Raw genomic sequence first — 23,095 nt, forward strand, 5'->3', positions numbered from 1 at the left:
AGTACGGCCGTGTTTCCCCTAGTGGCCGGCTGCTCTAAGCGCGCAAACATGAGAACGTAGGCTCCTGTCGAGACTCGGTGACTATCGGTGGACGCGCGTCCTGCAGGACTGGATGATGGCCTGAGGTGCGCTTGGGACGGTGACTATCCTACCGCTCCCTGCGAGGCCTCAATGCAGCAGCAAAGGCGCTTTGGAATGCGCGTTCTCCATAGTTTCTCGGTCTTCTGCGTTCAGTACTCTCGCCCTGGGCCGATCCGCTGGCCTCGCCCGAGGGTGGGGATGTCGGCGAGGGAGACGGCACATTGACCGAGGGTGCAACTCGACTAGGCGCACTGCTCGGAGTGGCTCGAAGCGATCTCGGCGGATTCGGGGTCGGGATGTAGACCCTCTCGTAGTCGCAGCTGACCTCTGGTAGGACAGGCGTCTGGTACCCCAGAGGGCCTTCCGGAAGGTCGCTGAAAACGAAGTGCTCGAACGAACTCGGTGCGCGAGTGTAGTTGATGCTGGAAGCCTTAGGATCGGTTTGGTATATGATCTGCGGCTTCTCATGGGACATTGAGACGCAGGTCAGCCCGGACGTCGCTGTCGAGGTGTGTTCGTGTGCGGAAGGGAATGTAGAGGATTGCGCGTGGTCGTCACTGGACGATCTTTCCGGGAGGAACGACGAGTTGTTCTTCGTGGATGAGAGGAGATGCGGCTTCCTCCGGCTTCGGCTTCCCACGTCCTCGCTGATCCTATGGGGAAGCGTCCCGTGTTCCTTTTGGTCAAGGCACTCGATGTCGTCGTCTGCCTCGCTCTTCTTGCCTCGCGCATCCTTCGCAATCTGGTCATCCGGCACAGTCCGCTCTCTCTCAACACGAACGTCGCGATCCGTCTCTTCCTGTACGACCTTCACCTCGTGCTCTTGAACCGCCTCTGTGGCCTCCTTTTCGTGTTCCTCCTGCTCTTCTCGAGCACCATCCGTCAGCTGCTCCTCCTTACCTCCATCCTCCTGTGGTTTCCTCTCCTTCAGCGATTGATGTGCGTCCTCATCACAGAGGTCCTTCTTCTGATTTACCTGCTTCTCCTCCAAAAGCGTGGGCCTCGCCTCTACCTGGGTGTGCGCTTTATCCGGCCATGCGCTCTCTTCTACCAGTCTTGAATCATCACATGCAGGCTTCTTGGCCTGTGCCTGCTCTATCTGGTCCATCGGGATACCGCATCCATGCGGCAGAAGTTCCACACATGGACGTGAGCAGACATCCTTCTGCTGGGAGTCTGTCTCATCGGAAGCGATGAATGTCGAGATGTATGCGCGCCCATGTACGTCGTCATTGGCGGATTCCTGAAAGTCTTTCACCTGAAAGGCCTCGTCAAATGAGTAGATGCGCTGAGATGCGCTACTTACTGTTTTTCCGGCCTCAATGCATGGTCCTTCTAGTGTAAGTTCTGCCGTCTCCTGTGCATTCTGCGCGTCGTGTTCGGCCAGGGTATCGGGGTTATATGCAGCATCGTCACCATAGAACTGTGCCGGTGCTGCGTCTAGGTGTAAGGCCGTACGACTCGTAGAATCCTCTAGTAATGGAGCGTTAGAATGCTCATTTCGGATGTGGATATGTCATCAACCGTACCTGCGGCCGGATGTGAGCAGGCTTCCTTTTTCTCTGTTTCATCGGTAGCAGCAGGGGTCGATATGTCGGCACATCCGGGCGCGTCTTCATTGGCGGGTTCTGCGGAGTGATTTACCTGAAGGGCCTTGTCAAATGAGTAGATGCGCTGAGAATGACTGACGCGCTACTTACTTCAGGAAAGGTTTCTTCTGCTTCGATGGATGGTCCTTCTTGTGTAAGGTCAGCAGCCTCCTGCGCATTCTTCGTGTCGTTCGCGGCCAGGGTATCGGGGTTATATACAACATCGTCACTATGGAAGTGTGCCGGTGCTGCGTCTGGGTATAAGGCTGTATAGCTTGTAGAATGCTCTATGAATAGGTGAGACGTCAGAACACTCATTTCGGAAGTGGACATGACATCAGTCGTACCTTCGGTAGGTACAGGAGACGTCTTCAGCTCGTTTGTGATGTCTACGTTGTTAGGGGCTCCCGACTCGGATGCCGTTTGCGCAGTTTCAGTCGGATACACTTCATAATTCGAGGCCGTTGTCGCAGTTGTTATTCTCTTTGGTACATACAGTATGAATGTCTGCTCACCATCGTTGTAGATTTTCCAGTCCGGGTCAGTGGCTACACCCGAGCCGGAGATGATGTCAAACATAGCTGAAAGGAAGTCCGCCGATGCATCCTCGTAGTCCAACGCGAGCTCTACGTTGAACAGCGAGGACGCGCCAGCATCTGTATCAGAAGCGAACGTGGAACTGACAACTGACTAATGCCATGGTGAGTTCATGGTGTGGATTGACGTAGGAGTCACTCACCATAGAACGCCACTGGCTAGCGTATAGGCTCCTCCTCGTGATCCAGTGTATGCATGCCTTTATAACAAAATATGCGCTGCCTGCGATTGCAATCGCAAGGATGCCACGCGCGAGACAGTTGATTGACTGCGACATATCGACGGGCTCTTCGAGTGCTGTACGCCACTCCCCTACAATGAAATCCAAGGTGGGGTATTCCAGTTGTGATGCCGATGTACAGTTGTGTGTCGCCGTGACAATTGATGCTTGAGGGACAGGTGGTGTTGCGGCGCTTGGCAAATGCCATCTCTCGGACATCGGGATCACGGTGGGCGTCCAAAGGATTAGATCCTTTGATGATATCGTTGCCGTCTGATCAGGACTAGAATACTGCGCTGGGTAGGCCGAGCGATGGGAGGCAGTGGCGCTGTATGGACAAAGTAAGCGATTGTGGCGATGCATATCAATCTCACTTACACGAATGAATGTGCGATCCCAGCAATGGTAAGTATGTGCGGTACAACCGCGTTGAGGAGTAGTCCGATTGTGTGGGTAGGGTAGAGCGTGTTGTATCCTTGCATTTGCGCGACGAAGGCGAGGAGGGTAATGCCCATTTGACTGGCTATCTGTAGCCACAGCATTGTTGTCGAGCAGTGATTTGTTTGGGGTGGACTGCGAGAGGTTACATTAGATACATATCCGAATTGCATGTTGATTGTGGTATAATCCAGCGACGTGCTGTTCGTGTCGAAGAGTGGCGCCACAGGACGTCCCTGGGCACGGTTGAACAGATGCAGTGTTCAACCACGACTAGGGCATCTGTAATGTGAAACAGAACATTTATACTCACAAATAAAATGTTATGCTACTCGACTCGCAGGTGCGTCAGAGGATGTTGTGGCGAGGGTATGGTATGGTCGAGATGGTCGAGCGCAAGGTGGTCGAGAGATCGCCACTAGAGGGGAATCTTATCTAATAGATTACCACGACACTCAAAGCGGTAAGCTCCGCCTCGTGACTCCACTGTCTTCCGGATCGTCAGCATTGCGAGAAATACAAGGACACAATTTGAACTCCGCATCGGCCAGCAGGACGAAGGCATTGCCCGACCCGGGACATGCGACCACGTCGTGCTGTCTCATATTATCACATGTAATCACAGCCATTATCTTCAATACCAGTTTCTGTTCCAAAGCGAGCGCGTCGAAAATACGTCCGTGTAGCCATGTGCATTGTGGCGTAGTGAGGAATGGCAAATGGCAAGTGCTTGCTTAATGCAGACAGACGCTCGATCATTGATGTGTCATATAGTCCGCATCAGCATCCTCGCAGACTTCGCCACGGTTCTTCACGACCTCATCTTGACGATAGTGATCCACGTATTAGATGCCGTCTGGTATATACCGCAGGCAACATGACAACTCGCTTCGTTAGCCGGAAAGTTGCACATTTGGCAAATCGAGGACTCGATTAACCAAAGCAAACCAGCGTGGTTGCTTCAAAGGCTTCGCTTCGCGAGGATCTCCCGCGATATGTGACAATCATGGCTAAAAATGGAGGCCATGTCACCCTCAATTTTGGTGCACCCGGAGATTAAGTGGCATGTCACTTTGCACTCACATATAACAGGCGGAGAGGCAATTGTGGGCCCACCGTGAATTCAATTCGGTGCATGGTACCGTCGTGTTACTGAACCTTTGCAGTCCGCAATCGTGTTCGACATTCATGTGAACACGAATGGATCTCCCCTGATCTTATGGTATTTTCAAAAAAGAGTCAAAGCTCGCCCAGATTGTAGACAAATCACTCTTACAATACGAACAGAAGTTGATGGCCCTGCGAGCGGAGGGGTATAAAATGAATCGCTGAGTAACGTAGCCCTGCGAAACGTGATGCGTTGCAGGACATGACTGCCGCTCAAAGTGCTATGTACGACACGGGCAGATTATACTTCTTATATTGTGATGCTTATTTTGGGCCATATATAAGCCCGTGGCTATGTCCATGTCTTTGCGAGCGCGGATCCAACTGGAATTTGAACGTGGCCCACTTGTCAGTTAGTTCATACATCATGTATTATGGACCATAATACATGATATATGAATTTATGGTAGTGCGCTCTTCAGTTAGATGTATAATTAAGGTCCTGTAGACATATCAGGTTTGTCCAACCCGTTATTATGCGAGTTAGTCCCGGAATAAATCCGTCGGGCGCCTGTTGGGAGTTAACGCCTCTTCACTCTTCGTCACCTTGGCACGTCGAAAACTACAGAAGATTGAAAAATGCGGCGAGAATTCTCCTCCTAAGAGCTCCAGTAACATACGCTGCATTTATCAGTCACGTCTGCTCAGGCTGTGCACTGCAAATGTTTCCCGCGGAAGGCTGTGTTCCTTGTCCTAATCGCGGAGTTCAAATGGTGCCTCTCGTGTTCGTAGAGACACAATTAGCACTAAGGAAGCACTTGTATACTGGAGTGAGACTCCGCACTTTGTGATATCAGGATTAGATCTCCGCGAACCCTAGGTGTCAGGCCGCCTGCTTTCGCCGTCTTCAGTGCACTTCTCGCTCTCAACATCCACTTACTGTCTACACTGTAAAACACTTTCTAAGGGAAGCATTTACGCGCGTGCCGTATTACCACATAATTTCTCGGTAAGCGTCCGATGCTTATGTTTCGCATACCTTTGTGCCTGTTGAGACCCCACATGCCACCTGTTCATGGTCAACGTCTTTGTGGCGTAATCACTTGACGAGACGGTACAGTTGGACGACAGAGCGCATGGCTAATACAAATGCTTTGCTTTGCTATACAGGGAGCTTGAAACTTTGAATCACCATGCTCTGGCTTCAGATAGCCAGCCAAATCGGCATCGTCATCTTCACATTCATCGTGCAGATGCAGATGCAGAACAATCTATACGTACCTGAAATCGTCGGACGTTTCATCGATGCAGCTTCCCCGCACTTGGTCTACATAGCTGAAGAGGTTGCACTTTCATTCCGGTAAGCGCAGTGAATGTCTGCACGCGCCAGAACTACTCACTTCATTCAACTAGGTCCTACCATCCCACACTTCCGGCTCACGCGACTCGGCCCCCTTTGATTCCGTCGCAAACTACAGTGGCTCCCAAGGACATCATTCTCTGGACCCCTACCACCATCGCTGTCCCTATCCAGCTATACCCTCAGGCGCTCGCCACTCCATACGTAGCAGCGTCGTCGGTGCTTACTACTTCCATGTCGACGCCTATGCTCACCCAAGTGTCTGCGACCGATGATACGTTGCTGGAAATGATCACTTGGCCAAGTGGTGCAATTGACGTGGCCAACCATTTCTGCCCGGCTCACCTCGCAACCATTGTTCCTGCCTGTCACCTTCGTCCGGTTCACATCGTTGCTGTCGCTCTTACATTGGCGATGGTGTGGGGAGCATGTGTACTTGTGAAGCTCTCTAGGGACTGGCGCGGAGAGGGGACGTCAACTACCCACAGTGGTCTGCGGATTTATACCCCGGTGAGTGCGTGCATGTTAGTGAACACCCTGCATGCTGATCATGATGTGCAGAGCAACATCGTTGCCAAGCTCATGGAGATATTCTATGGCGGCGCACCATCGCAGTCCAGAACGAGCTCTCTGGACAACGATGGTGTTTCGTCGACAATTTCGAGCGCCTCTGCAGACCGCGATACCACCGTCCTTCAAAACACGAACGATCCCAATAGCGACGCCAAAAACACGACGGGAGCACGTACCGAGAAGCAGACGGAAACCACAGCAGCCCATGGAGGTCATTCCACGTCAGGTACGACCCTCGCGTCCTCATTTACTGCAACAGTGATTGACCATTGCAACCAGGGTCGTCCAAGTCCTCCTGTGCCCCCAGTTGGATCGCGCCCATGCCCGAAGAAGCCTCATTGGCGCGCACTGCGGACGCTTGCGAGAGATACTCCAAGGTGTGCGCCGAGGCCATCAAAATCATGCAATACCAGAGCGCTCGCCCGGACCTATTGCGAGAGGCTATGGAGAGAGAACGTGAGGGATTCTTGGCATTTGTCGAGCAAGAGGTCCAGCGCGCCGCGGGCGTGCAGGCTCAGTGGGAGGACCGTTGCTCGGAGCTCACGAGGACTTATGCGGCAATGACGGCACGGCAGGCCGAAGTCAATCGGACGCTGGCGCTACTGAAGTCGACGCGTGCGCGTCTGGACTTGGAAAGTGCAGCGACGAGAAAGGAGCACGAGCAGCGTGCAAGAGAGCGGGCGCAGGTGGAGCAGAAGCGTGCGCTCATTGAATCTGAGCGCATGAAGGCCGAAAAGGAACGCAAGGAAGCCACATGGAGACGCGTGCGGGCCATCGTGGAGCGGAAGGAACTGGAGGAGCAGTGCGAGACGTCGGAGAAAGAGCGCTTCCAGCACGAGGCAGCGCGCGCACAAGCTGAGAAGGAACGTGCGAAGGCCGAGCAAACGCGCGCCGAAGCTGTTGCAAAGCGGATTCAGTTGGAGGAACGGCGCGAGATACTGGAGAAGAAACATGCGCGAATCAAAGCTGCGCGCATGCAGGCGGAGGAAGAACGCGCGAAGGCCGAGAGGAGGCACGTACAGGCTATGGCCGACCGGGTGGCTCTGGGAAAACGGCGGGAGATGCTGGAGAAGGAGCATGCTCGCCTGGAGGCCGAGCGTATGCGTCTGGAGGCCAAGCGTCGGCGTGATCAGGAGGCGCAGGCAGAGAAAGCGAGGCATGTGCAGGATCAGGTGGTGCATACGGAAGAGAAGGTTCTATGCGAACGCGGCGTACACACCACTCACGCGGAGCATCGGGACGCACAGACGGGTCGGGGAGGCCTATGCGAGGAGGGCATGCAGACCGACGATACGCAAGGCGTGCGGGAACAGGACGTGCAGGCTGACGCTGCGGACCATCTGTGCCACAACGAAGCACAGACTGATCCAGAAGAGGCGCAGATTGACCAGGCAGAGCGTGCGCGCGAGCAGGGCGTGGAGACACAACAGGAAGAACTGTTGCGCGAAAGCCACGAACATATGCATCACGACGTCCACGGCAGGCATCATTCGGAGGCCGAGCAGATTCAGGAAGGATCTATTGAGGGGGAACAACAAGCACAGGCAGACGGCCGCGATTCACGGGGTACGCAGGACTCGCAAGACACGAAGCCAGTCGAGCAAGCCGGGCAAGTCGAATCAGTCGAGCAGGTCGTACAGCCTATGCCAGGCGCGCCAGCTCAGCATGGTGAAAGCTCCGGCCATGGGTTCACGCTCGACTGTCTCCCTCCGCGTCAGCCCACGCCACCCGCATCACCTTGGCTGCAGGAGCATCAGCAAGCTGTCCAGGCTGCCCAGGTTGCCCCGTTGCAGGTCGCGGTACGGGCCCCTTCCCCGGAGTCTGACCCGGATAATTCGGCCACCGCGGAAGAGCAGCCCTCGCCCCCGAGTCCAGTTGCTGCAGCAAATCCCGTCGATACACCTTCATCTGATTTTAATGCGGCCTTGACACTCCTGGGGCTTTCAGGCCAACCGCAAGCGCAAGACGTACCCAACGTCCAGGTCGAGAATGGCGAGAACACAGGGCAAGACGGGCAGCAGCAAGTAGATGATGTGAACATGGATGCGATGCCGCAGCTCCAGGGAGGATATCAACCCACCCTCGACAGCTCGTACTACCAGCCCATGCCCCCGCAGTCTTGGCAAGGTCCATCGAGCACAGCCGGGCCATATGGCTACCAGTGGGCTGCACAGTCTCTCCCGGCCGTTGCGACAGAGCAACAGTTTGCGATATACAATCGCGCTCTGGCACCACCTCAAACCACGCCATTGTCCGATCAGGGCCCATTCACCCATGGATATGTCACCGCTAATGCCGTCAACCTCAGTCATAGTCAATCTTATTATGCCAGCTCGAATACATACCAAGGATTTGCTTCTGCCGCACCAAAACCTGGACCTTCAAACACTCAGTACGGGCAGGGTACACAGGGGATGTACAACGTACAAGACGTTCTGTACGCGCAAGGACTTCAGGCTGAGTATGGCGGGCAGACGGCGGCATACGTGCAGTCGAGTCCCTATTCTTTCGAGTCTTCAGATCACTATTCCGTCGAGTCTTCAAGGCCGTATTCGTTCGAGAGAAACACGAGAAGTGGCGATTTGGACACCAACATGGTCAGCAGCCCTCAGCCTCCGAACGATCAATCTGGGACGATAGATCCGCACAGCCAACAAGAGACTTCACAGTTCCTCCCGCGAGTTGGTACCGGAGAACAGCTCCCGCCCGATAGAGTATCCAGGTCAGACCAGTCTGCTTCTCCCTGTGTCAATGCTTCCGCTGATCCCGCCATTTACAGCCCGCTGCCGCCAGATCTGAGTATGGAGGGAGTAGTCGTCTCGGCGCCGCCAACAGATGAGCCTTCAAGCTCTTCTGGGACCTCTGCTCCGCCATCAGATGAGCCATCTTCGACGTTCACATTCACCACGAATGCGTACGCTGATGAGCACGCGACACCGGCAGCGACACCGGCAACGATACTACAGCCGCAAGGAGTCATGGGCGTACAGCTGCCGAATTTGGGAGGGGGTTCCAACGATGACGACTCCGTCACCGAGATAGACGAAGAAGCCTTTATGGTGCAGGTAAATGCGATCCTTCACCGCAAGTCGGTGCGTCCTACGACATCGACTCGGTCTGGACGCCAACGGGGAGGGAAGAGCAAGCCTTAGCAGATAGACGTTCTCATAACGGTTATTGCTGGAATTTAGTCTTCAATGTTGAGCACTGACGATCGATGTGAGTGCTTTCGTGAAGCGGCCGCTGATTCAGAATGTTAGAATGACACGTTACTGTTTTTCCCAGGTACTCTAATAACCACTGTCATCGCGTTCCCACAGGCGGCTTCGAAGCCCCCTATATACCCCTGCGCAATTGTGCCTTCCATGGCAGTAATATACCAATGTTGTCTTCATAGTCAATGAAACGTGCATGCGATCATGTGGAGCTTTTTCGAATCCTACGTCAGATACTTCCCGGTGGCTTCCAACAGCGACGCAAGTCGAGGACCGGGTTGAGCCATGCATGGCGTTCTCCAGGCCCGCCGTACCTCTGTGTTCTTGGCGACGTATGGGGCGCTATACTGCAAATTTTGATATCCCACGATTGCCATTTCGGTATACTGTGATATCCTGGGTGTACTTATATCTGCATCAGTTGTGCTGAAGATTGCTCCCAGAACATGCGTTTGCGATGTCAATATGCGCAGGCATCAGTACGTCTGACGGAATACAGAGCGCAAATCGTGCGGCTGGTGACGCTACGAAGCTTTACACGCCCTGGAATACATTGGAAGCAAGTGGTGGTCGGTAACGTACATGCTGCATGCACTGAGACTGTAGTAGCACCAAAGGGTTGCAGGTCAGGAGCTGGCGCGACACGTCCTGACGCGTCTGGTCTCGTCATACATGGCACGTGCCGACGACCCACCCGACAGCCTCCTTCCAACGCCCTCGCTAGTCTTCGCCTCTGTCAGTTCTCTGCTCAGACTGTGCGACCATTATGCGGTCTATGCGGCTCTACGAGGACAGTCTTGTGCTTTGGTGGAATGCTCAACCAGGATATGTTGTACTTTGGCGGAATGCTCAATCTGTTCCAGTTCTGAGTACCGAACATCTTCAGTCTTTGAATTGCTGGCTCAAGATACTGCTCAGCGGTAAGCGATGTTGCTTCATGTACACTATCGCAGTACAACTTGAGATAATATAGGCCTGTGTAGTATATAAGCACGCACCAGGCAATGATCGCGCAAATTGAGGAAGATCCTTTGGCAGCCATGGCCGACCTGGGACCCGTCCGTTCCGAAGTCTTATCATCTCGATAGACCAGCTTCACACAGCGCAATGCTATATTCTGAAAGTGATACAGAGGAATCCAAAACGCTAAACGTACGTATGGTGACCGAGGGCGTATGATGTGGTAGAGAAGGGCGTGTAAGTCAGGTATAGTGTCACCATCTGTGAAGAAGGAAAATGAGGAGGAGCACAGGGGATAATGGCGGCGAGGGATACAGGCACAGAAAAGAAGGCGCGGGCGGCGATATGCAGAAGCGACACAGCTAGGACAAAACTTCGAGACAAAGACGAAAGAGGGTTCGAAATTAGCGAGGCTGTCTTGGAAACCGTCACTGAGCGGACATATACCTTAGTACGTGAACCCAATGAGCCAAGGTAGCCTTCCCGACAGTCGCTCATCTTCCACAGATCCTCGTGCAGGTGATAAGCTTATAGCGTGAGGACTCAAGGTCAATTGCTCACGAAGAGGATAGTCCAGGTTCGTGCCTGGACAACCTAATGTCTCTTGTTCTGATCCAGCGCAAGGCCGAATATACGCATGTTTTTCAGTAGCCGCTTCGGGGGTACGGACGCGTCGGCGACCTGAGGCGATGTGGGTGATTCAGACTACACGTTCCCTGAACGCGCAGTCTACTCGCGCATGTCGCCCGGGCTGGCCTAGAGCGATGTGGGCGGCATCGGGAGCGGATCGATGGACCCCTGCCCGTTTGTACGAGGATTTAATCGCAGGTAGAGTGGGTCCCAGCAGCGGCTGAGGTCTTCTGGGAGGCAATCAGTGGGTTCGGTGTAACACGCAATGACGACGCAATGAGGCCGGGTTTCGAGGGCTGGCTGTATACAAGACGTATGGCTCATCTTGTCGTTGGTGCGTCCGAACCCGCCCATCCGTATTGTCTTGACCCTCGGTAGCTCGCTCGTGAACCAAGCGAACCGCAGTCGCTAGACGTGCACGCAGGTGACGGATGCGAGCCATAGAGGAGGGACCTTCACATTGTCCATAACGCTCTTAGCACTCTTCGCACTCTCCGCCAGGCTGTCAGGTCGTCTGTTCGCTGCGCTTGATCACTGTCTGCCTCGCTCTCCTCGTCTGCGTCTGGCTCGCTGATCTGACGCTCGGCGTCCTCGCCAGTCGTGCTCTCCTGGTCTCGCTCGTCCCCTGCCCTGCTAGTCATCTCCCTCAGAAACTTGTAGAATCTCTCCCCGCTGTCTTCCAGGTAATCTCCCAGCTGCTCTGCACGATCCTGCTCGGCTACGCCACTTTGCTCATCCAATGGATCGTGTGCGTCGTCGCGCTCATCCGATGGCGTCCCGTCGCTTTGCAACAGCTGCGTCTGTCGCATATTGCCGCTCTCTTCCTCGGCCTCTTGGTCAAGCGCCTTGCGGACCTTCTCTAGCTCGGGTTGCTCGACGTTTCCGAAGTTCTCGCTCTCCCTGAGTTGACCGTTCAACATCATCTGATCCTCCTGTGCGTCTTGGTCCTCCTGTTCTTCAGTCCCTTCCACAATTGGCTCATCCCAGGCCTCCTGCTCTACCTGAATGCCGTAGTCGAGCTGCTCTCGCGTGACTTGCACACTCCCACCCTCGTCCGGTCGTGCCTCTCGCTCCTCCAGGTCGGTCGGCCCCACATTATCACGGAGGTGCTCCATCTGGCATTCCTCCTCGGTGCGTGTGTGTTCTTCCTTTGGGAGACCGAGCTCCGCCCGCTGTCGCGAGAGCTCCGCCATCAGCTGTGTACGTGCGAAACGCAGCCGTTCAGACTCTTGCGCTAGTAGTTTGACTTCTTTCGTGGCAGTCGCGCGCTCAAGCGCAAGCTCCTGTTCAAGCTCCAGTTCCAGCCCGTTGTATCCCGAAACGAGGTCGTCACACCAGGCCTTGGATTCGGCAATCGCCTCGTTGAACTCAGTAAGGCGCTCACGCGCTTCCTCCGCCTGCGTTCGCAACGAGTTGATTTGGCTATTCCGTTCAATGCAGATCGTGTGGTGCTGCTGGGCGTAGTCCATGCCCTGTGGTGTGTGCGTGTTCCTTTTCAGAAGTTCCAGAAGCTTCAGAAGTTTCAGCAGTTTCAGAACTTTCAGAAATTTCAATTGCTTTTGTATTTGCTCTCGTAATGGCTCTCGTACTTGCTTTTGTACGCTGTCGAGGATTTCCTTGCACCGCCTCTCATAACTGTCGCACATTTCCTGCGTAGATGCTACCAGGAGCGTGCCGAACGAGATGGCGACGTCATGGGAGGGCGATACAGGCTGAGAGGCAGATGGTAGCGGAGGGGTGGACGAGCTTGACTGAGGATCTTGCGGAAGCAGTGCCACGTCTGGTATCAAGAGGTCTTGCCCATGAATCCTCTGTGCATAACAGCCTCGTCAACTGAATGAACATTGCAGTACTCTGCGAGGCTTACAGCTGGGGGGTGTGGGCCAGTTGCTTCGATTCCCGTCCCCGCCTGCGCACGTTCTGTGCACCGTATATCCTGGGTATCTACAGCTTGACCGTCATCGAGATGAGCGGCCACTGTGTCTGGGTATAAGGACATGGTCGGTGCCTCTGCGGATGCATACAGTATGAGCGAGTCCCTTTTATGCCTAGGCAATGGTGAGCAGTACCTGCGGTCTGGGCCAGCGAGATGTCGGAGACCTTTGACAGTGTTCCCGATATGCCGTTGATGGCGTCTTAATAGGCTGTTAATTCGAATGGTACAGAGTGCATAATAGTCGACTTACTATTGTGGCGGACATGCGCGTTCGAGCCATTGATGACCCCGGTAGCCAGTTCCCGGTCAGAGACGTCGACCGATGCATCCTCGCCGTCCCACGCGAGCTCGACGTTGGACGGCGGGGCTGCACCGGCATCTGCATTGGGAATGCCAGTGAACTAGCAAGACGGTGAGCTGACATCATTATGCTCGGTGAGTGGTCACTTACCAAGATGGACCATAGGTATGCCTTGAAAGATGCCCGGAGTATCGTAATGTACTGACTACGGAATGCGTTCACAATCATGCATGCACCGCATATGATGGCGATGGCCAGGATGCCGCTCGTGACAAAGTACGTCGACCCGGATGCATCAACCAGTTCGCCTGTGTGCCCCTCCCAGACGACAAGATCCTTCGTCGGGTATTCGAGTTGTGGCCCCAACCCGTGGGTGCGCATCTCCGTGATGGTCAACAGGCACGGGATGGGCGCTGCCGTGAGGGTCGGCAAGTGAAGGCCCGCAGACACCGGGAGCCCAACGGGCGTCCACAGTATCAGGTCCTTGGATAATACCGTCTTCGGTGGGGCTGAGATCCCATGGCGAATAGGAGGAGCAGGGAGGGAAGGGACAGAGGAGGCTCTGTATGGATAACGTGAGTGAATGTGGCACCTATTGATCAAGCGTACTCACAGGAGTGAGTGCGCGGCGTGGTCGGCGATAAAGAGGATGTGGGGGACTGCAGCGTCGATGAAATCTCCGATCGTCAGGGGTATGTAGAGATTGCCGTATGTCTGGGTGTGCGTGATGAAGGTGAGGAGGGCGATGCCCAGTTGGGTTGCTATCTGTAACCACAACATCGCTACCGGTTGAGATGAGATCTAGGGCAGGATGCAAACAGTAATGTCAGTCATTGCGATCTATTGTGCATTGAAGGCTATATGTCTGGCGACTGCATCGACAGCACACAACTCATATCGAGGATCGACGCCACAATGTACCCCGCCGAAGTCAACGTTGAACACGTCGGAGGCTCAGTCCTAACCAAGACAAAGGAATTGTACAACTATTCAGTACTCACAGTTTAGCGAAGGTATGATTTCAAGCGCGTTTGAGTGTGTTGTGGTTGAAGGTAGGCTATGGTCGAACGCAAGACGGTTGAGACTCGGACCGCCACCGATGACCGTGTCCAAATACAGATATCTTATCTAATAGATTACCACAGCCTTTGTTTGTATAGATGCTGCCTCGTGGTCATATTGTCTCCAGGTTGACGGCAGAGAATACAAGGGCATAGTTTAGAACTCCGCATCAGCCAAGAGGACAAAAGACATCATCCGAACGGGGATACAGGAAAACCCTAGATACTTATGATGAACATATAAAGACAGAACTATCTCTATAACCTACCATTTCTTTCGGAGACAAGCACCCTAGGAATTCGTGCACGCGAGATCTGCAGTTGCGTCGTGACTGTAAATTAGGGAAGACAGACGCCCACAGTTTCGTAACTTTTAGCAGTGATACGAACTTGTTCCTGCTCCCGCAGTGGTCAAGATTTTCCAGGAGAACATATTGAGTTGGCCGCATTATTGAAATGAGTTATGTCTTCCTGAATGATGAACAAGGACGCAGAAGACCTAGGGATGGCTACCTGCAGCTGTTGACGACATATACTGACGTCGTGGTGATACCTCCGATGCAATATACATCTGCACCACGTCGTCTGCGTATGTGAATCTAAAACAATGGTGTAATGTTGCCTTCCTGATATCAGATAGGACACCTGTAAAGTTATAGTCTCAACTCTAGATATGTACAGAGGTATTATTTATTTGATGATACAAGATAGTAATACATCCATCAGAGGGGGCCTCAAGGCTCCCGCGAGATATAGTGATCTACATCATGGTACCGGTCCTAGTACAGCAGATACGCACCCCGCGAGATGCTTCCTGCCCATTGAAGCCTGCCAAAGATTGCTTCTCAAGCCACGCCATCTTATTCACATATACGCAGTGACGCAGCACAAAGGCGCTCGTGGTGCCCGGAACGCGGGGTACGATTCACGCCGCAGAGCGCTTCATCTCAAGGCGTCCTCTACGCCCGAGGGCAACGACAGGGAGGGCACGCTAAATTTAAGCTCATACGTGGTTTGGTATCCCGAGAAGCTGAGAGGGACAGACCACTTCCAACAACACATTTTAAGTTAAGTATGCCAGTAACGATGTGGGTAATGGGGTTGACTAGCATGTCGCTAATGGAAAGATCATCGTAAAAAGGGATGACGGTCTCGCTATCCCACGCATGGATTTGTCTCAAGGAAACAGGGGACGAACACATGGGGTTCCTGACAGCCTGTGTGATGGTGAGTTCTTCGATACCGTGGGTATCACGCTTGCATTAGCGAGGACAGCATAATTGACCTTGTATCCATAGCGGACTCAAAGACATACGTTGGCACACGGTGCTGAGCTGCTGAACGTACCTCTATCGTGCACAAGGCAGAAACGATTTCTATACAATGACATCGATGACATCGTGGCCACGGGTCCGATGACACAAGCAGGATCTTCCATAGGGCTGGTGTGTCGATGGCAGCGATTCTACGTCGTCGACCCATAGCAGTTCTACCTGTCCTGGAGCGAGGAGCGGATGACCGATCTTGAAGGAATAAGTGTTCCCCAAAGCTCGGCGGTGCTCCACCTCGCCATTGACCGCGACCCGCTCAGCCCACGTCAACGCAGGAGAGGGCTAAGGCGTCTTATGAGGAACACCTAGATATGAAGCCATGAGCATTAACTCGAAGCCAAGAATATTGTTTACCACGGCGTCCTCGGCAACGATGAATGCACGAAATAGGAATATATGTGTTCTTCCAAAGGATCTGAGCGTGGCGATATCGCTGGCAATTTTGAATAGTCGGTGAACGGGGAGTGCTCGATCTGCAGGGAAAGGATAGATACAGCATGTCGATAACGCCTGCAGCGAAAGAGTTTGAATCGACCAAGGCGCTAAAATAAGAGGCCTTCGCTACGGCCTATAGTAGAACAACCTCATGGAGCCGGTACGACCATCTGAGGCCGTAGCTGAGAAGCATTGAATGTGAAGGTGGGCACCGATAGAGATAATTATGAGGGGTTTAGACGCACCATGTAAGGGTGCAGATGGACGCGGTAATATACTGTTCCAAGAGACGTCAGTACTAAAGAGCTTGATACTCAAGAACTGCAATAAACTGCGAAAGTATATGAAAGACGAGGGAAGGCACGCAGAGAGAGCCTGCTTACATGGGCGACGTAAATTCGACTGTGTCTTTGGTGTCTCTGTTGACTTTTGGGTATGTCGGGCAAGCGTCGCTGCCGGCCCGGGTCACGTGGTCGTGCGCCGGTGTGGGAATAGGACTAATGTAGGCGTCGCGCGCCGTAGGTAGCCCCATCGGTTTGTAACCTTATCCACCATTGATCCCTGTCCATCGAGGACGTTGGCTGCCGGCGGTCTTTCCGGCGTCGTTCCCACAGTCTCTGGCTCTGCTGATGAGCGACACCCACTCCAACGTTCGATGCTCTATTCAACCCGGCGTAAGGGACTCTCGGGCATTGCAAGCTCCAGGGTACCCAAAATGAGCTAAGAGCATATAAATAATGGAAGCAGTCTCCCTGTCAGTTACTCGGCGATGTGCATGTTATTCACTAACGCCGTGAAGGATCCTTTGACGACTCCATTGAAGTTGAGAGGCGCGAGGCCGAGCGACGCGTCCTGTCACATTCACGTGCCTGCACTGCGTTACTTTGTCAGCCGGTGCTTTCCTGTTACGGGACACGGGCGTGACTGCCTGATAAGGGAGTATTCGGGGGTGACATGCGGAAAAACATCCCTTAAGCAATCCTGCGTGTCCCATGAAGCTCTAAGGCGAAATTTCTTGCTGGGACACGCTCCCCAGAGAGAAAAATAGGTGCCACCGCCAAATTTTGCGTGTCCCATGAAGAAATAAGTTGCAAGATCCTTCATGGGACACGCGAAACAAGCCGCTATGCAGCGCGCTTAGTCTCAACAACATGCACCGGGCTCAATTCAAGCCCTTCTAGGGCCTTTAAAATCTCCGAATATTTGTGGAGACATATTTATATGCATTCATTTGATTCTCCCTGTAAAAACATCGAATTCCATGGTCCTACGAGCTGGAGCACGTCTGAAACGGCCATTGGGTCACTCAGCCACCACGTCGCGCGTAGGTCACGTGACCGTTCCCGAAGGTTTGCGTGTCCCACGTCGATCTAAAGGTTGCTTTGCTTCGATGACTATCCTTCTCCAACTCCTTATAATCAGATCCGATACCGGCTTATGCTCTGTGCAAGATCGCCTGCATTTCTCTCACATCGGCTGAGAAAAGTAATAGAGCCCTAGTGAGATAGACATGACCAGTCACATGCCTATTCCAACTCGCTGGCAAAGGAAAATCAGCTGCTGTTCATCGGTGAGCGGGATATACATCATGATTCGGGGCTCCCTGTGGGGTAAACTATGCATCGTCAGAAAATATGCATTATGAGACTGTGTAGCGAGAGGTCTGATTCCTCGAAATTAGCATCTTTACGAGCGTCTATTGTCATCAATCCTGTTCCATTTGGGCCAATGCCATTCCTTTAGCTACCGCGGCGCACAATTCGTTCCCAGGAACAGCTCGTACTATGTGCAAAGGTATAACACCAGTATCATAGTATTGAGACTAGTGTTGACGTGCTGTAGAAGTCTTGGAACCGTGATACAATCTGGGCCCGAGCATGTCTTTTGTCTTGACCGTCGATGAGCGGAGTTTAAAATACGCCCTTATACTGACGCACGCAGTGGCGACAATCTGGAGAACAATGCGGTAGTGAGGCAATATGATTATTCAAGCAAACGAGATCTAGATGAGGCCTGCTTAGTTATTATTAAATGCGGCGGTGATTGTTCGGCCATCTTGTGCTTGACTTTCATCCTCCCTAAGTCTGTGGCGCACTTGCATTCAAACACCTTTCTACTGGTGAGTGCTACAGCCAGTTATGTTGTCAATGACTGCTGTCTCGCTATACGCATAGTGCATTACAATGTATCTGTGGCGCAGTCGCTTTCTTGTCTGAGCGTCGCACCGCGTGACAGAATCTCCGCATATAAATCGCTCACACTTCTATATTAGATTACGCACCTACAACGTTACGATGCTGTGGCTTCAGATAGCCAGCCAGACGGCCGTCGCCCTCCTCGCTCTTGTGGCACGCATCCAAACCTACGGCAACTTCAGCACCTCATACACGGTCGCCCTCTTACTCGACGCGGCGTGGCCACATCTGCTCTTTATTGCAGATGATGTCACCCACTCCTATATGTGAGTTCCACCGACATACACGTTCCCCACGAGCTCATTTGTCTGTACAGCAAGTCCAATTTCTTGCTTGCGGCTCCTCCAGCACGTTACTCGCTCCCGGCGGCACCGACGATACCATCCTCGAAAGACCTGCTTCAATGGATGCATACCCCCGATGTCTATGAAAGTCTGCACATACCATCACTCACTGCGACTTCCATTACACGGCCATCTACTGTCACTGCAACATCGAACAGTACGACGTCCTCTATGCGGCTCGAATATCCAACGAAGGACATTGTCATACGGGAGGAGCTCATTAATCCTGCCGCTTCTATCTTGACGTACCTCGTGGCATATGGTACCTTCACGATTGCAATCGCATGCTGCAGCGTCTATCTCGTTCTAAAACGCCATCAACGAGGGCGTATCCTCGTAAGAGCCCTTGTTGTATGCCTTATATTGTGGTCTCATTGTTGCATTAGCAGTCGGTCAATGTTGAGGCTAAATCGGAAGATAACACCAGCGCACTTCCACCATTTATTGAAGAGCTTATTCTCAACGGTAGGAATGCCTCGACAGACAATATACCCCACGCCCCCAGACAAAAGTCCAATCTATCCACATTCTGGACTGTTGAAAGTCACGAAAGTGAGTAAACCCTTCGCCTGCTTGAGCCTTTGAACTCAAATGGTGAGGGCAGCGCCATACGATGCAAACGAGCTTCAAAGTACAGACGCGGTGCCTCTTGTCATATCGACAGGTATGGTTTCATGGCTTCGCGAAGTACCGACAATGAATGAGCTGAGCGTAGATGCATGGATAGGAATTTCTGCAGACCGAACCGCCCTATACCCTGATGCAGTGCCACAATCTGAGAGAGGTGGCATTGCCAATACCTTTGATACCCAGGCCGCTCAAACGGCGCAGACATCGCTGGAGCATGCATCTGCAGACCCCCATCTTGATTCCACCGACATGGAGACAACAACAAACAATGTTTATGAGGTAAGCAGCAACCAAGCACTATGTATCTATCATGTTGACGGCGACTTCACATAGACAACGCCCCTCGAGGGCGACCATGTGCCCATGGACCTGTCCCTGTCAACCGACGTTGGTACACGCATCCATGATGTGAACCACGCGGCAGGAAATCCATGCCACGACGTATGTGACCTTGATTGCTTGAGCTTCCGATGCGTACTCACCTGGGGCCTCAGCAGGACTTGTCTACTATGTTGCCTTTATCCTCTCTTGGATCCCGTCCTTCGTCCCCCTCTCCGCACGTTCTCGATACACTGCAATCCTCGCCTACAGAGGGGGTGCACGAGGAAGGAAAGAAGCAACCAGCGGCGCGTTCGGATGAGTTGAACCGGCCAGCCATGTCAAGCGCAGTCGGCCTGCTCCAGGTCGAGAGACTTAGCGCGGAGTGGCCCACACAGCTCGACGATCTGGCCCGATCGAACTCTACAGTCGACCACTGGTATGCGCAGTTGGACGCAATACAGGCACAAATGGAGGAGGGAGATGCATATTTGGAAGTCTGGCGTGTGCAAGGTGCGGAAGTCGAAGCAGAGTACAAGCGACTGGCAGAGGAGCACGGCAACGAGCTACCACAGCAAACAGGGTCGGCTTGCGAGGAGGACGAGAATCTCCAGGAGGCGGAGACGGATTCGAGAGAAGGACGAGCACCATCCGGCGATGCAGAGGATGAAATGCGGCAAGTTTCTCCCTACGAGCAAGGAGGACACGGCACCGACGATGGACACAGTGAGCAGCCTCTACAGGACGAGCGGGTCTACCGAAGCGCACCTATCGAAACCATCCAGGCCGAGCAGGAGCAACAACACGAGTATGGCGCCCGGGGAACGCAGGATGCAGAGTCCTCACCGACTGAAATGAAGGTGGAAACTGCAAACCACGAGTTTGCTAGCGTATTCGAGGCAGGTGAGAAAGACTAATCCGCGTATGTCTCACCGACGGCAGCTGAACTCGAATTCTTTCCAGACGACTCGAACGGTGACATCCACTTCCGGCCCTTCACTTTTCCTCCCCCGCAGAGAAGCTCCCGTCTTCGGAATGTGCAACCCCCCGCATCGTGGCTCGGCCCACTAAGTCACGGCCAGCCTAGCTCAAACAATATGCACTCTCAGATGACTAGGCCTCAAGACATCATCTACGAGGCTCGTCCCATGGTAGTGGCATTCAACCCCATGTGCATGCGTCGACGTCGCTCGTCGTTGCCATCGACCAAGCGCGATTTCCGCGATCTAAAACAGTACCCCATGCCCGGCCCAAAACCTGTCCTGGTGGTCGTCAATGGGAAACGAGACCTCTACCTTGTTCCTCAGTGCCTGGAGGACCTACCGCGGATGTCACATCTCCCTATGCCAAAAGTTCCTCCTCGTGTCCTGAAACAAGATCCGAAAGGCAAACGCGTACCGAGTCCGCCCTCCCCACAAGCTTCTGAAGCTCCAAGCCGGCCAACAAGACACGCAGGAGCTCCTGGTAGCTCACATCGACGCGAGGGGGCGGCCCGCTTGTTCAGTCGCCTTACTCATGGGGTGCTGCCTCGGCGCGGGTGACCTGAAGTCGGGCAAGAACATATGAGTGGCAGAATAGTGAGACGCTGCCGTATATATGTGGAGTAAGCTGCACCGGATCTCATCGATCTGAATGTAATCACTGACAGACATCCCGCTACAGGAGGTCTACATAACATTCTGAGCCATACCCGGTAGCCCAAAGGTTGTTGCCTGGTGCCATATTCGCATCTCTCAATGCTAGGCACGCTAGTGAGTCCGTATACCCAGCGACCGAGCTCGGCAGCAGAGCAAGACGAAGTGCCAAAAAGCACCGAGCACGGTAGCAAATAGGACGGGAGCTAATATAAGGGCACGAGAAGCCTTTGTGTCTTTGTACGAAGGAGCACAGCTCCTTGGACTTTGATTGTTGGCGGTTCCTTACTATAGATCTGATTGCGTCGGGGTCTATAATTTGGCAATAGAATTTGCTTCAGAGAGTTGTAGCAAGACTTGCGATGCGTATCAATCGCAATTGCGTGATACCGCCCTCGAAGACGAGAAGATGCACATCGTCATCTGCTTAGCGCACAAACCTCGGCTGCACACCGCCTCAAGAACAATGCACACGCAGGATTGCTGCCATACTATGATGATGAAACTAAGCACATGAACAGGAAAGCGAATCATCCCAAAATGCAACGTATATAGACCGGGTAGGTGCTATCGCTTCGTTGGTTGTCATAACATACAAAGCGAAATAAAGTGCCCGCGCCTCGCGCATGTCCGTTTCACGGTTCCACAATCAGCCTGACCTGTGATCGCGATCTCGTCAGCTCAAATGTTAATTATTCGTATCCCTCTTGCTTACCATCGAAATCCGTCTCTCGATCTCGTCCCCAAACGCCTTGGCAAACCGCGCCATGTCTGCGATGACCGAAGGAGAGCATGTGGTGCAGCTGCTCGCCTCTTGTATGGATGGAGCCATGATTGAGAACTCAGCCACGCACGGTGGATAAGGACGTATTTCGAGAGCATCCGCGCTACGCTTCATGTAGGCTATCGAATATGCCCGTACGAAGGATCTACCTGAGGTGCCATAGCCGCTGAGGTCTCCAGCACATGTCCCACAACAGAGGAAAATGCAATCCTGCAGCTCTCTCGCCCAACCCTCCATCAAGCAACTTTCATCCATGATAAAAGTGCGTGCGACGCGTCCGCATTCTCGGTGATAGTCGAGAAGGCGCTAGTACGCCCCGGCCGTAGCGCAGCGCATTTCTGGCACGTATGCGATAGAATGCAGAGGTTGGCGCAAGGTATATCTGGCGGCCATTCGAGCGACGTCCTCCAACTCGTATGCACAGGCAAGAGTGTATACGCGCATGGTGTGATTTTCGAGCGCATCGGCAGAGAGAAGCGCCTGGCTGACGACGCTGCGCACTCCGTCCATCTGGTACTTCCTGGCGGCCTCGATCAGAGGCCATATGTAGTCGATGCCTTCTGGCGGTGCGAATGCGGTGGCAGCGTAACACACACGCATAAGCTGCTCCCAGACGGCGGCGGGTTCTGTGACTTCGACGATGGGCTTGCCTGTCTCAACGGTGCCCTTGTCAGAGGCATTGGGTCCCTGAGGTAAGGTGAACATAAGTCGGAAGAATGCGGACGCCTTTGAGAGGATGAACTTGTCGACATAGAAGTCGACGGCATCGGAAGTGCGGATGATGACGTCCGTGTTGGTGGCATCGTCAAACGGTTCTGCTGCTGTTCATATTGCTAGACTGTCGCCTGGCATGCCGCTCTCCACTGTGTTTCAAAACTCTCCGTTCTGTAAGGAGCGCGGTGATGGAGAGTGAGACTAAGGGCGGCCAGCATCGGGGCGCCGTGATAAAAGTGGAGTTCACTTCACTCAGAGTAACATAGCCGTTGCAAGTGCACGTCTAGTCATCTTTCTATCATTGACAAAGGTACTTTTGTAGGCGACGACTCGACGTCAGCTTCGGCGAACACGGTGCTGTACATAATGCTGAACTGTAGCGGAAGTACTCTGCCCCTCAAGTCAGCGCCGCGGCCTGATTTCCCCAGGTGTCTGCCGCCTGGCCGGGAACGCATAGTATGGATGTACTATATGTGGGGTAGACGCACGCCCTGGCGACGCAGGACGAGAAGTTCTCAATCCACAAGGTTTCCTGCAGGAGTGCAGCAGCCCGGACCGGATGTATTGACTCCGAGCGTGCAGTTCTGATCTTCCTTCCTTTGTTCTTGGACGGCGTCGTCGTGGTCAGCCCTGTTGCCATCA

The 23,095-nt window shown here is 53.4% G+C and overlaps 7 protein-coding genes across 7 annotated transcripts; 4 read left to right on the forward strand and 3 right to left on the reverse strand.

Moving 5' to 3' along the window:
* On the reverse strand, positions 1-3,029 carry POSPLADRAFT_1075940 (hypothetical protein; the record flags this gene model as incomplete). The annotated part of the gene is made up of 8 exons (XM_024482872.1): positions 1-1,339; positions 1,388-1,554; positions 1,611-1,725; positions 1,782-1,957; positions 2,018-2,116; positions 2,186-2,360; positions 2,410-2,815; positions 2,866-3,029. The coding sequence occupies 8 exons, from the start codon at positions 3,027-3,029 to the stop codon at positions 149-151; spliced, it is 2,493 nt and encodes an 830-aa protein (XP_024334925.1). The 3' UTR covers positions 1-148.
* Positions 3,030-5,225: 2,196 nt separating this feature from the next.
* POSPLADRAFT_1099668 (hypothetical protein) lies at positions 5,226-8,370 on the forward strand (the record flags this gene model as incomplete). The annotated part of the gene is made up of 4 exons (XM_024483187.1): positions 5,226-5,392; positions 5,446-5,902; positions 5,954-6,191; positions 6,245-8,370. Coding segments are annotated over 4 exons (2,988 nt in total), but the record flags the coding sequence as incomplete, so codon positions are not given.
* A 1,127-nt stretch (positions 8,371-9,497) lies between these two features.
* POSPLADRAFT_1041348 (hypothetical protein) lies at positions 9,498-10,130 on the forward strand. The gene has a single exon (XM_024477892.1). The coding sequence runs from the start codon at positions 9,627-9,629 to the stop codon at positions 10,047-10,049; it is 423 nt and encodes a 140-aa protein (XP_024334927.1). The 5' UTR covers positions 9,498-9,626; the 3' UTR covers positions 10,050-10,130.
* A 1,095-nt stretch (positions 10,131-11,225) lies between these two features.
* POSPLADRAFT_1154627 (hypothetical protein) lies at positions 11,226-14,111 on the reverse strand (the record flags this gene model as incomplete). The annotated part of the gene is made up of 7 exons (XM_024486864.1): positions 11,226-12,281; positions 12,360-12,581; positions 12,638-12,780; positions 12,957-13,107; positions 13,158-13,569; positions 13,621-13,789; positions 14,009-14,111. Coding segments are annotated over 7 exons (2,256 nt in total), but the record flags the coding sequence as incomplete, so codon positions are not given.
* A 1,314-nt stretch (positions 14,112-15,425) lies between these two features.
* POSPLADRAFT_1041349 (hypothetical protein) lies at positions 15,426-16,165 on the forward strand. Its single transcript, XM_024477893.1, has 4 exons — positions 15,426-15,704; positions 15,754-15,832; positions 15,894-16,016; positions 16,080-16,165. The coding sequence occupies exons 1-3, from the start codon at positions 15,583-15,585 to the stop codon at positions 15,948-15,950; spliced, it is 258 nt and encodes an 85-aa protein (XP_024334929.1). The 5' UTR covers positions 15,426-15,582; the 3' UTR covers positions 15,951-16,016; positions 16,080-16,165.
* A 1,963-nt stretch (positions 16,166-18,128) lies between these two features.
* On the forward strand, positions 18,129-19,648 carry POSPLADRAFT_1049411 (hypothetical protein; the record flags this gene model as incomplete). Its single annotated transcript, XM_024479740.1, has 6 exons — positions 18,129-18,295; positions 18,346-18,709; positions 18,763-18,925; positions 19,038-19,282; positions 19,337-19,444; positions 19,595-19,648. The coding sequence occupies 6 exons, from the start codon at positions 18,129-18,131 to the stop codon at positions 19,646-19,648; spliced, it is 1,101 nt and encodes a 366-aa protein (XP_024334930.1).
* A 1,768-nt stretch (positions 19,649-21,416) lies between these two features.
* Positions 21,417-22,558, reverse strand: POSPLADRAFT_1041350 (hypothetical protein; the record flags this gene model as incomplete). Its single annotated transcript, XM_024477894.1, has 3 exons — positions 21,417-21,614; positions 21,671-22,045; positions 22,085-22,558. Coding segments are annotated over 3 exons (873 nt in total), but the record flags the coding sequence as incomplete, so codon positions are not given.
* Positions 22,559-23,095: the final 537 nt, after the last annotated feature.

The sequence above is a fragment of the Postia placenta genome, assembly GCF_002117355.1.
Source record: "Postia placenta MAD-698-R-SB12 unplaced genomic scaffold POSPLAscaffold_15, whole genome shotgun sequence".
NCBI classification, from domain to species: domain Eukaryota; kingdom Fungi; phylum Basidiomycota; class Agaricomycetes; order Polyporales; family Adustoporiaceae; genus Rhodonia; species Rhodonia placenta.